We start from the raw sequence: 12,694 nt of genomic DNA, 5'->3' as shown, positions 1-12,694 counted from the left end.
TGTGCTCTGCAACAGGAGAGGCCACAGCGGTGAGAGGCCCGCGTACCCCATTAAAAAAAAAAAAAAAAAAAAGAGACCATTCTCCTTGGCCAGGTGGTGAGCTGGGGATTAAACTGAGAGCAGAGGTTGAAGCAGTCAGTATGAGTGCTCACTGCACGTCATTTCCATTTTATTCCTAGAAGGACTGAGATGGGTGACCGGCACAGCCCATTTCTCAATTGTAGGTCCGCTTTCCCTCCCCACCACTCAAAGTGCATAAACCTGGCCCCCCTTCAAAGGCCAAGGCCTTTCTTCATCAAAGCAAAGCGGAATAAGCAATACAAGCCCGCAACAGGCAGGGCCCCCGGAGCCACCTCACGTATGTAAAAGTCTAACCGGAGTGCGCCGAGGGCTTGGCACACGTGCATTTTGTCAACCCCTCATTTAGGGGGTGGGCCTACAACTTTCCAGTTGGCCCCAAAAGCCACGGGGGAAGTTAATGAACCTCCACCACCCCTCACTTCCTAAGAACCCACGTAACAACAAACCTCACTTGACACTGATTCATTTCAGGCTGGGATGGATCTGGAACACGGCACAAAGTGTTTTCTGAAACCAAAGCATTTTCTGCCCTGCTGGAGGTTCTGTCCTAGCTGGCGATACAAACGTGCACACAAAAACTGCTAGAATGCTCTGTTCTGATCCCACGGTTCCCCCCCGCCCCCCACAAAAACCCATAAGACTGAGCTGGAAGGTCTGGGTGTCATTTATTGATAGCAGTTTACACACATTTGTTTTCTTCCCTTGGTTGTTTCCTTCAAGGCACAGGCACAGAGCCCTCTAGAAAGGGCAGTCTCTGAACAAGGGAAGCCAGGAACTCAGGATGCACACGTCTCTGGCAGGCCCATGTAGCCCCGGCCGGATGCAATCCTTCAAGCTGGAAATCCGCCGGGTATTTGAGACACCAAGGTGGGAGGCGGAGAGGGAGGCCAGAGGACTCACATCTTGGTCCAGGCCTGCTTTCTCATTATCCAAGTCCATTCCAGCTTTAGGACTCTGGGGTGGGGGTAGGGCAGCAAATCAGCCCACCCACCTTCACAGGGGCAGATTCTTCAATCCGTGCTTCCGCTGGCCCCGCAGCTAAAGAGAATCGGCCTATGGTAAGAGACAGATCGCTTCCTCTCTGACCCTCCCCAGCTGGGTATGTGAAGGAACCACTGGAAAAAACCGAGGCCGGTGTTCGTTGTTGTTCAGCTGCGCATGCCGTCTTCCTCAAATCATGAATAAAAGATAGGTTGGAGGCTACCAGTCTACTCAGGCCGCCCACTGACTCCCAGCTCATCACACACATGGTCCTGCCTGTCTTCTGCCCACTGCCAGTGCCTAGGCTGGAGCGCCAGCAGGCCCCAAAGACGGGAGCCAAGCTGGTCTGTGTAGGCACTTGGCAACTCTGGGTAGGGAGGCGGATAAAAAAAGGGGATGGAAATGAGAAGAGTGAAAGAGCTTCACCTGATCAAGTAATTAGAGATCCGAAGTGATTTTACTTTTATTTCCTTCACTTTAAGCCAATCATAAAGTTTCACAGTGATTTCTGGGGCGGGAGAAGGAAGGTGGTGGTGAGCATCATGGGGGCTGTGGTCCAGATGGCCCCAGGAGGTGCGGGTCTCACTGGGGCAGCTGGAGGAGCACCGACTGCCCAGTGGGCAGGTAGGTGATGTTCCGGGAGCGCGACAGCTGGTACGCGATGTCCTCCGCCGCCTCCAGCTTGCGCAGCTCGATCAGGCCGTCGCCCGCAGTGGTGAGCGAGTTGGCGATCAGCTCTGCTGCCTTGGAGTCGCCCTCCGCAGAGATGATGGCTGCCTTCTTCTGCTGCTCAGCCTACGGGGGTGGAAGCAGAGAGACCAAGATCACATCTTGGGGTGCTGGATGGCGGCTACGGCCTCAAAAGGACCACGTTAGGCATCCTCACCGGGTCCCGAAGGAACCCTGGGACTTTACCTCCCCCTCCAGACAGGGTCAACAAGCACTGTCCACCCAATCCTCCTCTCTCCTGTCTTGCCACTGTAGGGACACATTTCTGTTGGCTATATAAATAGCTGTCTTATTTAAAAGTGCTCAATAATATTAATAGCAACCCAGTCCAGCCACGTACTCCAAGGCAGGAGGACTCCAGGCCAAGGAAAGCAGGAGAGAAAGAAAGATGGAATTAATCCTCATCTTTCCCTCCAGCCCCAAGTCAAAGCGACTTTCATCAAAACCAGTGCAGCTAAGCAGGAGCGGCAGGCACGGGATGCTCCCTGAAGTCGCTCTTGGGCTAAACTAGTTCCCGACCAGGAACTCAGGCATGCAGAACGAGGCCTCCTGGCTTCCCCCGCCCTTACCAACAGGAGGGCGTCTATCTGCAATGCATGACCTTCAGAAGCACGGGAGGAGAACACAGTGTGAAGCCTGTCTGAGATGAACAGACAGCTGTTCAACTGAGGTTCTGGGGCTGTCCACTCAACAAATATTTATTGATACCTAGAATCTATCCCAGGCATGGTTTGGGACATGTTCTAGGTGCTGGAAAGAGGCAGAAAAAAGTGGAAAAAGAAAAAATAAGGCTCCATCCACATGGAGTTTATATTCTCTAAAGTTAAATGTCTACCCATATACCTCTCTTTTGCCTGATTCTAAGGACTAAGGTGTCCTGGATTAGGAATAAAAATCCAAGAGAATTAGTGGTGGGGAGAAGGGAATATATGAAATAAATACACCTTTGCAAAGACCAAAAGACCAGGCCCTACGCAACCATACTGCGTCCCAGCACACTCCGACGCATCTGGATGGATTTAGTGCTTGAAAAAAATCCAGTGATGACAGTGCACCTGGTGCAACGTTTGATCCCTTTTGCTGTCAGCTTTCACTATGTAACCACAGTTAAAAATGACCTCTCAGTGAAGCTGAAAATATTCCAGAAGAAACATTTTTATTTGTGGGAGACTGTTTTTGATCATAGGGACGTGGAAAAAAAATTACCCTTCAGTGATTTAAGAACATAACTTCACATATCCCTGACTAGACCCCGAAGACTCTGGAACCAAGTGCAGGAGTGCAGTCCCTTCAATCCCCTTCCGATGATCCCGGAAGAGATGACAGGTGATGAATTTCCAGGCCACCCAGCAAACAGGGAGGCTGAGCAAAGGAGAAAGGGGAGAGAGGCTCCTGCCATCTGGTTGAGTGCTCACCTTTTCCACCACAAATCTGGCCCTCTCTGCTTCCTGCTGAGCCACCTGTTTGGCTTCCACCGCTTCTGTGAACTCCTTCCCAAAGGTCAGATGTGTCTACGGGGAGAGAGTGAGCACGAGATGAGGCAGAGTAATGGCTTCGACAGCGCTGCTGCAGGACCCGCACGGCCGCTGGAGGAAGAGGCCACGAATGGCTCTAGCAGCTGGAGACAATGTGAGGTCAGAATGCCCTTCCACCTCCACATCCGTGCCCAAACTGAGTTCACACCCCAGAATCCTCGGCTGCCCAAAGTGCTCCTGTACCTCATTCTGGCACCCTCAGGTAGAACACAGCCCACGGGCACCAGAAGGTATCTACTCGATTGACCACCTCCCTAGGGGAGGAGACCTGTGGGTTCCAGGACCCCCACCACTGACTAGTGCTCTTCCAAGGTCCTTTGATGGCCTGCTTGAAGCCCCCAGAGAAGCCAGATGGAAAACTGAGCCCCTGAGAGTGAGGGATGCAGCTGGTTCTCGGGGATTCAAGAGTGTGATGCTCTCTGCTTATGACTTAACCAGTCCACTGCTTTCTCACAGCATCTCCACCACAAAACAGGAAGAGGACTAGAGAGACGATTTCCAAATCATGATTTTGCAAACCATGGTTTTCCCTATGTGAGTGCTTCTGATAAAGGGTTTAAAAGAAAGAGAAGGCAGGTAAAGGTATTGCTTCGGGTGAAGGTTTAAAATTCTGATTATGCATCGGTCTTCCCTAACAACACGAGTGACCGAGACTTCGCTGAAGTGATGTATCTGTAATGACAGTGCAAACAACGGAAACAGATCTCAGCACTACTAATGCCTAGTCTAATTTATCTATATTTTTTATTAAAAGGGAAGAATAAAGGGGATAACAGCATTGGTTTTGCTACCAAATTCTACTTGTTTCATTTCCTCCACTACCCTCCCAACCTCTGCTTTAAAAAAGGAAAATAAGCGGCTCAAAACTTCTCCTGAAGAGTAAATCCCAGTCCAATGTCTTCCAGAATTTTTAACACTCCTAACTCTTAAACTGCAGCTGTTCTAGCTCGCCTGCTCCATTTCTGGACTCTTGTTCAAAGTTTGGGAAAGAAAACACAATCCTGAGCAATGAAAAAGAAATGCGTAATTAAGGAATAAAATTTCTTTCTAAAAGGGCCAGCTGAGGGCAGCAAATTCCCCATGAAACCTAATTTTCTTCTCACACCTCTTAGATATGGTTTCTTGTGGTCAACCCCATTTCCCCAGAATGGAGTATGTGGTCAAAGTCTAGCAAAATGCCTAGCTTCCCCTCAGGCTTTTACTTAGTGTGTCCTCGCTCATGGCCACAGTGTTCAACACTAAGTGGGAGAGCCTGAGGAACCACTCTGGTCCAAGGAGCCAAATGGCTGCAGCCTGGCGTCTTGCCAGTAGAGGGAGCCCACGAGCCCTTCCACGGCTGGAAGGCAGTTGCGGCAAGTGGAGCAGTGCCCTGGGGTGAGCGCAGGGTATGTAGAGTGTTACTGTTTAAACAGCTGCACAGATGCTGAGGGGTAAGCTGTGCCTTTCCCCAGCGACGCACAGGAGAACGGAATGGGAAACACTCTACCTCACTACCCGAACAAATCACTCCAAATGATTTTCCCCAGAGAATCAGAAACACGACCCCTTCCCCTCACCCTCCTCGATCTGAAATGCTATCCTGCCTGTATTGCTTTCTGTCTGCATTGCGGCATTCAGTGTCATATAAATACACAGACCACACAGTCTCAAGAGGATAGCTTATGCCTCAGAGATGCCCCCTGCCTCCCATACCAGGCTTTGGGAAACAGAACCATTCATTTACACTCTATCACCTTTCATGGGGAGGTCCCAGAGCTCACTTGACCGCGCTTTAGACCCCAGGTGTTAGGAAATTCCTCGGGGTCAGGCTGGGAGGTCTGTGCTAGGGAGAAAGACTATTCCAGCTGTTCTCTAGTCTCTACCCAGCAATTTCTGCCTGTGTCCAACAGGGTTAGCAGGACATCACTTCCTGGGGAGCTCGGGGGAACATTCAGTTTGGGGAAGGTGAAAAATCTAGTGGTCAGGGCCAAAAGTTAACAGAAAAATGTCTGTGGCACAGGGGAGGTAAAAGAACCTTCTTCTGAAAACAAACCCGAGGAGACTGCCACATGCCACCAAGAAGGTTCCATGTTTTCAAGACTTCATTGAGGAAAGTGGAAGGCAGGACCTCACAGTGTCTACCCAGATATGGAACCAGGCATCCTCCCCTGCAGGCACCCCAAGACCCTTACCAAGGATACGTCATCCAGGATGAGCCCAAAGGTTGCTGCTCGCTCCGTGAGGTCATCGCTCACCTGTCTGGAGACCAGCTCTCTCTGGGTGATCAGTTCTCCAGCATCAAAGCGAGCCTGGTTCCAAGGGAGGGCAGAGGAGCCGGTCAGGATAATGAGGAAGCAGAGTCCCAACCAGTCACCGCCAAGCTCTTCCTGCCACCTAGCGATCTCCTGGGGGCTGGGCTCGAGGCTCGAGGCTGAGGCCCTGTTCACTCACCACCACGGACTTGAGGATCTCGGTGGTGATGGATGGCAGCACGCGCTCGTCGTAGTCCTCTCCGATGCTGGTGAAGATGCGGGGGAGCTGGCTAGCAACCGGCCGGAAGAGGATGCGCAAGGTGATGTTGACATTCTGTAAATCTTAGGGTAGGGGAGAAGTGCTGGAGTTAAAAGTAAAAACCAAAGTGGCCTTCTATGACCTCTCCTACCCCAAATTTGCTATAATTTATAAGTAAAGTTGCCGATTATCAGATCCTAGAGGGTGAGGCGCACCTGTGCGTGGTCTCCTTGGTAGAGAACCCAGCACAGCACCAGCGTTAAAAACTTCTCCAAGGATTCTGGTGATGACAGCTTTTCAGTGTGTCCTGAATGCCCTCTGATATAAGTAAATTCAGATTGTACATCTAACAGTTGCCATGGATATGCCTGGAACACTGAATATTTTAAGAAAACAGATAGGCCAATGCCAAGAATTCTAGGGTAAGTCCTCTCCAAGGCCCAGTGAATGTGGCCCAAGGTAGGAGTGTGCCTCAGAGAGGTGACCGTGGGTCCAGCAGACTAGCAGTCTAAGGCCTGGCTGCAGCCTCAACTCTGCTGTTTACTAATTATGCGGGATCACTAAGCCTTAGCCTATCTCAGCTTATTTCCTCACATGTAAGAATGGGGACGATTTCATCTGCCTCCCAGGCATGTTGGGAGAAACCGAAGGAGGAAACAGATATAAAGGCACTCTGTCAAATGCGCAACAGATGTAAGGGGTTATCAGACTCATCTAGAGGCCGTTTCTCATTACTTGGCCTAGTCAAAGGACCCAGGGAGGGAATTACAACTTCCCCTGACAATGCAGTCCTACTTGGAGCTAAGGCACTGTCACGGCCTGCTTGCAGTCATCAACCACATGGACCAAACGCCCATGACATGAGTTCTGAACCAGGCACCAGAGTGGGAAATGGTTATACACCGTCCCTGATCTCTGCAAGTTCCTATCAAGTTTTGAAGATAGGTGTAGGTGTATAATGTATCCTCAGAACAACTGCAAAACAGTAGAGAAAGAAATCCCAAAAAGGAGGAAAGTTCAGAACTAGGCCTTTAAGTTAAAATATGATGTTTCTTGATTAACCCCACCCCACTGCTGATTTCCTCTGATGTAGCAGGCAGGCCAGACCCTTTACAGGAGGCTCCTCCTCTCTCTGGCCAGGAGCGACAGGACAGATCAGTCAACACGATTGTACCCTTTCCCCTCCTCTGCCCGACGCACTTCTCATTCTAAGTGCCAGTGCAGACGCACATTCCTCACAGGAGCTCTCTTCTCGGCCTCCCCTCCGTGCTGTGGTCCCCGCGCCCCACTCTAATGCCTATCCACATGCCTATCTCCCTAGCCAGGCCAAGCTCCTAAAGGCTCCCGCTTTAGTCAACTTGGAACTACCCCACCCTCTGACCCAGCACAAAGCCTGCCACTATGACAGAAAGCAAACATCTGCTGAGGAACAGCAACACCCATACAACCCTCTCCTCCTGCTGCACAGAAACGTCACGGCCAAGACAGCACCTGCCGTTCCGTCTACTGCCTGTGCACCTCTATGTGCACGATGCGGGGAGAACCATGACAGCCATTCATTTTAGGCTCCAACTGGGAAGCCAGTGGCGTGTCAGACCAGATTGCTCTCAGGGATGTGGGCCTTGGCCTGTGAGAGAACAATGTGAGGGCAGCACTGCTGGAAACAGAGGCCTTGGAAAGCAAGGCAAAGGGTAAGTCAGCTGTGAAGGCAAACAGAACAGCTGGAGATCCATTTACAGTCACCCTGGGAAACAAGAACTGATGGGAAGGGTCAACCGAGGGAGCAAAGGCACACTTAGATTTCTTTAAAATTGGATTGCTATGTAACTCTTGAAATATATCTTTGTTCATTTCTCTAAATTTGTACAACTGTGTGCGTATTTTAAGTATATAGGCATACCTCACTTTCTTGAGCTTCACAGACACTGCATTTTTTACAAATTGAAGGTTTGGGGCAACCCTGTGTCAAACAAGTCTATCGGCACCATTTTTCCAACAGCACCTGCTCACTTCACGTCTCTGTCACATTTTGGTAATTCTTGCGATATTTCAAACTTTCCCGATATTATTATATTTGTTATGGTGATCTGATGATGGTTGGCATTTTTTAGCCATAAGGTATTTTTTAATTAAGGTATTGTATATATATTGTTTCTTTAGAGATAAAGCTATTGCACCCATAACAGGCTACAGTATGGGGTGAACTCTATGCACTGGGAAACCAAAATATTCGTGTGACTCGCTTCATCACAATATGTGCTTTGTTGCGGTGGTCTGGAACCGAACTCACAACATCTCTGAGGTACGCCTGTATCTTTCTTTCTCTGTAGCCACATAAAACTCTTCACGGAAAATATGCCAGGAATTCGTACTACGAGAAGTTCAACCCATTCGGGATCCCACAGCAGCCCTTCCACACTCTCTACTTTACCTGACCCACAGACAAGACTCACCTTTGCTACCAGTGATTACTGGCACGTTACGTGGTCGAGAGCGGCAGTCAAAGATAATTGGTTTCTGTACCCAAGGGATGAGGAAGTGAGTCCCTTCCCCTACGACAATGTCCTGCACTCCACGGAACCGGTCAAAGATGACAGCTCTGTGCCCAGCATCCACTAGGAATGAAGAATAATGATGGGTCAGAAAAATCCCCTCACCCTTTAACCAAAAGGATCATGGTTTTGAAAGATCCCTGGTGCCTTCCATTCATTTATTAAGTCTCCCCTCTCCTGCTCTTTCTTCCTACACTTCTGGTCTCTAGAGGCCTCTAAACAGCTATAAAACTAAGCAATCATTTCCCATCCCACATGTCCTCCCAAGGACTTCGGTAATAGGATCTATTCCTCAGCATCCTTTCTCCTTGAAACAACTGACTGCTGATTTTCTGATTAACCACCTCCCAAAACTTCTTTCTAAAACTCACCAGTCTTCACTGTTACCACAGTCCATCCTGGTTCCAATTTAACTCAGCGTTTCCGGAAGCAGCATCCTCCCTATGGCGATCCTAAAATTTGGAAGGCCCCACTTTTTCTTTCCAATAGATTGGTTTCTCTAAGGTTTGAAGGGGTTATAGAGCTGTCTTGCTGATTCAGAAAGAAATTAGTAATGGTGACTACTGTTTAGCTATGCAGGGGTGGCCAAAAAGATCAGAGTATAAAGCTGCACCATAGAAAGAGAGCAGGCTTTTCTTTCTTTCTTTTTAAATAAATTTATTTTATTTTTGGCTGCGTTGGGTCTTCGCCGTGCGCGGGCTTTCTCTAGTTGTGGTGAGCGGGGGCTACTCTTCGTTGTGGTGCACGGGCTTCTCTTGTTGTGGAGCACAGGCTCTAGGCGCGCGGGCTTCATTAGTTGTGGCACACGGGCTCAGTAATTGTGGTTCACGGGCTCTAGAGCGCAGGCTCAGTAGTTGTGGCACATGGGCTTAGTTGCTCCACAGCATGTGGGATCTTCCTGGGCCAGGGATCGAACCCGTGACTCCTGCATTGGCAGGCAGATTCTTAACCACTGTGCCACCAGGGCAGCCCAAGAGCAGGCTTTCCTGACCAGCTGCTTTCTGTCTCTGCCTTTTTGGACATTACAGTTGGCCCAAACACCTTCACTCTGAAAGTAATCCTCCTCTTGTCAGGGTCACACATGAGGTGGGTCGATCTACTGCTACTTTCCAACAGTGAAAGCTAGAGAATATCAGAGGTGGAGGGGGTCTTAGACATAAAGCAGTTCGATCCTGTGGCTTGACCAATGAGAAAGCTGAGGCCTGCGGAGGGGAAAGTGACTTGCCTAAGGTCACAAAGAAAAGTGGAAACGCCAGCTTCAACACCCAGCACACTGTTAAAAAGCTGGGCAGTGCATCTCAAAGATATTTTCTCTGGAAAGACTCGACCACACCAGAGCAAAGCTCCTACTCAGGACAAGGTCACCAAAGGGCTAAAACCCTTGCTGAGTTATTCCACCCACAGGCAGAAGAGAACCAACGAGCTCTCCATTTCAGCTGGCCAGCGAAATCCTGGCACTCTGCTGCAGCAGCTCTTTAAATTCACAGGAGCAGGTGGAAACGTCCAACTGGGCTGGGAGGCTCTTGGTGAATAAAGGCTCTGAGAGAACCTATGGCTACAAGGACAGAGGCCCTGATGACAATGCAACCATGTGGTGCAGGACGGCAGTAGGTGAGCCCTCTTGGTCACAAACACATTCACGGACAGCGGCTGCCAACAGGAGTGTCACACAGGCTATGAAGACCAATGGAAGTCCTCTGGCAAAGGGCAGTGACCCACCACCCCTCAGTGCCTCACCATTATACAAGGCAGAGTTCACCACGCCTCCTGCAACGGCTAAGGCCAGGCCAAACTTGCCAATGGACTCAAACACTTTGGCAGCCATGTCTCCTTCTGCTGGGCCTGCTCACTTAGGGCCACTTTTACCTAAGTGGGTAAAAACAAAACAATTCAATCCCAGAATCCTCAGAGTAAAGCCCTCTCTGAGGCATCACATGTACCTGTCGAGTTGGCCATTTCTTCCCCCACTCCTGAGAGCTCTAAATTATCGACTGAAGGACATTTCATAAATAACACTGCAGCTTGTATAAGTGTATACTCAATTCCTCTGCGCTTCTTTCTTCTTTCTCTACTACTTAAGAGAAAGGGTCTGGGGTCCTCGGTTCAAAATGGGAAGGAGGCATGGGCTTGATACCCATAGAGAACTTAGCCCCACACCAAACACCCTCCCATTTCCTGGACAGTCAGGCCCCAGGAGAGAGGCTGCGTGGCTGGTTCTGTGCAATTCTGGTTCAGAAAAGAATGTGATTCCAAGAACAAAATAACAATAATAGCTGACCTTTATACTAGGTAGTCTTCTAACAGCAATTTCCATATTTAATCCTCACACCAACCCGTATGAAGTAGATAACTACAGATGAGGAAACTGAGGCACACAGAAGTGTTAAGTTACACCAGGAGCCTAAGATCACGCAGCTATGAGGAGGGCTACCAGGATTAGAACCTAGAGGTCTAATCCTAGAAGGCACATCTTAACTCCTCACCACGCGGCTTCTCAACATCAGGCGTTAAGAATGACCTGTTATTATAGAAGCAGGCGCTACATGACGTTCTGGGGTCAACATATCACGAGAACCAATCGGGCCAGAAAGGCCCTAAACAGCTGCACCCCGAGGGAGAGCCCTGGAACGGGTGGGGGTAGGGGGGCTGAGGCGGGGTGGGCGCGAGCACGGCTGACCTCACTAGAATCTGCTCCAGCACTTAACTTTGTCTCGCTCCGCCCCACTGCCGTCGTCCACTTCAGCCTCCCTACCTCCTCCCCAGACCTCAACGTCTCTACCTTCATCTCTCCCCGTGCACTTAAATCTTTCCTGAGACCAGGATGCCCAGTCCCGACCCCTCAGCTTTTCCATTCCTAAGAGCTTCTAGATTATTCCTCACTCTGGCCCCATACACACCTACCCCACTCTACGCAAGCCCTGGCTCCTCCCGTGCTCACCCCCTTTCCCCTCCGACACGAGGTGGACCCACGCTGGACCCCGCCCGCCCAAACCTGGGGTTAATGGGAGTGCAGAGGGGGACTGCGGAGACGCCCGGACGCGGCCCGCAGCGACTCCTCTCCATTCTCACCTGCTCCCACTCTGACCTCCACATGAATTCCCCAGACAAACATATTGCGCGTGCGCCGGGCAGCTCCCCCCTCTTCCCCGCCTTCCTTCCAAGATCCGTGCCTCCGATTGGTAGGGACGAGCGCTGTGCATTCTGGGAAGGGTGGCTTGCAGCCTTACCCTAGCTCCCGGGCTCTTCGCAGAAGAACTACAATTTCCAAAAAGCCATGCAGCGGCTGGCCCGCACTGAAAAACCTTTCTCTTTGGTGGTACTAAAGGCCCAGAGGTTGCCGCAAAGCCTTTTGGGTGCTGTAGTTTCTTGAGGGATAAATGCACGTGCCTGTCCTGAACAGATTTGGAGCCTGCGAGAAGGTGGGCGCTAAAGCCCTCGGAAGGAGAGGCTGGGCCTGCTGGCTGGTGGCAGAGAAGTGCAAGGGCAAGTTTAGGGCTGATGAAAGAGGGCGGGTGAGCACGCTGCAGAAAGTCGTGGTGAAGTAACTGGTGGGCTGAGAGATTGAAGGGCTGGCTTCTTTCCAAAGACCTATCTAGAAGCGACCTGAGTTGTGGGACCTTGATTGCCAGACCAGAGAGAACCTTAGAGACCACCTGGACTAGAAAGTGAGACCCAGAGAGAGGAAGGGAGTCATTCAGGTTCATGCACCAATTAAAAAAGGGGTTGGGCTGAGTCTGGGTCCTGTGGACACCTTTTTTTTTTTTTTTTGTCTAAAAATGGTGGTTAATTTTCTACTGAATTTTATTCATTTATTTTAAATTAATTTTTATTGGAGTATGGCTGCCTTACAATGGTGTGTTAGCCTCCACTGCACAACAAAATGAATCAGCCATACACATACAGATATCCCGTCCCTTTTGGACTTCCTTCCCATTTAGGTTACCACAGTGCATTAGGTAGAGTTCCCTGTGGTATACAGTATGTTCCCATTAGTTGTCTATTTCATACATAGTATCAATAATGTATATGTGTCAATCCCAGTCTCCCGATTCCTCCCACCCAACCCCTTTCCCCCTTGGTATCCATACATTTGTTCTCTACTCTGTGTCTCTGCTTTGCAAATAAGATCATCTATACCGTTTTTCTAGATTCCACATATACGCGTTGTTATATGATATTTGCTTTTCTCTTTCTGACTTCACTCTGTATGACACTCTCTAGGTCCATCCACGTCTCTACAATTTCATTCCTTTTTATGGCTGAGTAATATCCTATTGTATATATGTACCACATATTCTTTATACATTCCTCTGCTGATGGACATTT

General features: G+C 49.8%; 1 protein-coding gene across 1 annotated transcript; it reads right to left on the bottom strand.

Annotated features, from left to right (window-relative positions):
• Window positions 1–727: 727 nt before the first annotated feature.
• On the bottom strand, window positions 728–11,457 carry PHB1 (prohibitin 1). Its single transcript, XM_022558067.3, has 7 exons — window positions 11,438–11,457; window positions 10,106–10,234; window positions 8,270–8,431; window positions 5,757–5,899; window positions 5,498–5,614; window positions 3,207–3,302; window positions 728–1,857 (listed from the first exon to the last, which is right to left on the bottom strand). Exons 2-7 carry the CDS (start codon window positions 10,191–10,193, stop codon window positions 1,645–1,647), a joined length of 819 nt encoding a protein of 272 aa, XP_022413775.1. The 5' UTR covers window positions 10,194–10,234; window positions 11,438–11,457; the 3' UTR covers window positions 728–1,644.
• Window positions 11,458–12,694: the final 1,237 nt, after the last annotated feature.

Source organism: Delphinapterus leucas, chromosome 19 (genome assembly GCF_059928025.1).
Source record: "Delphinapterus leucas isolate spDelLeu-1000000601 "Yukka" chromosome 19, BTC_Dleu_Yukka2, whole genome shotgun sequence".
Taxonomy (NCBI): Eukaryota; Metazoa; Chordata; class Mammalia; order Artiodactyla; family Monodontidae; genus Delphinapterus; species Delphinapterus leucas.
This window is presented reverse-complemented; position numbering and strand designations above follow the sequence as displayed.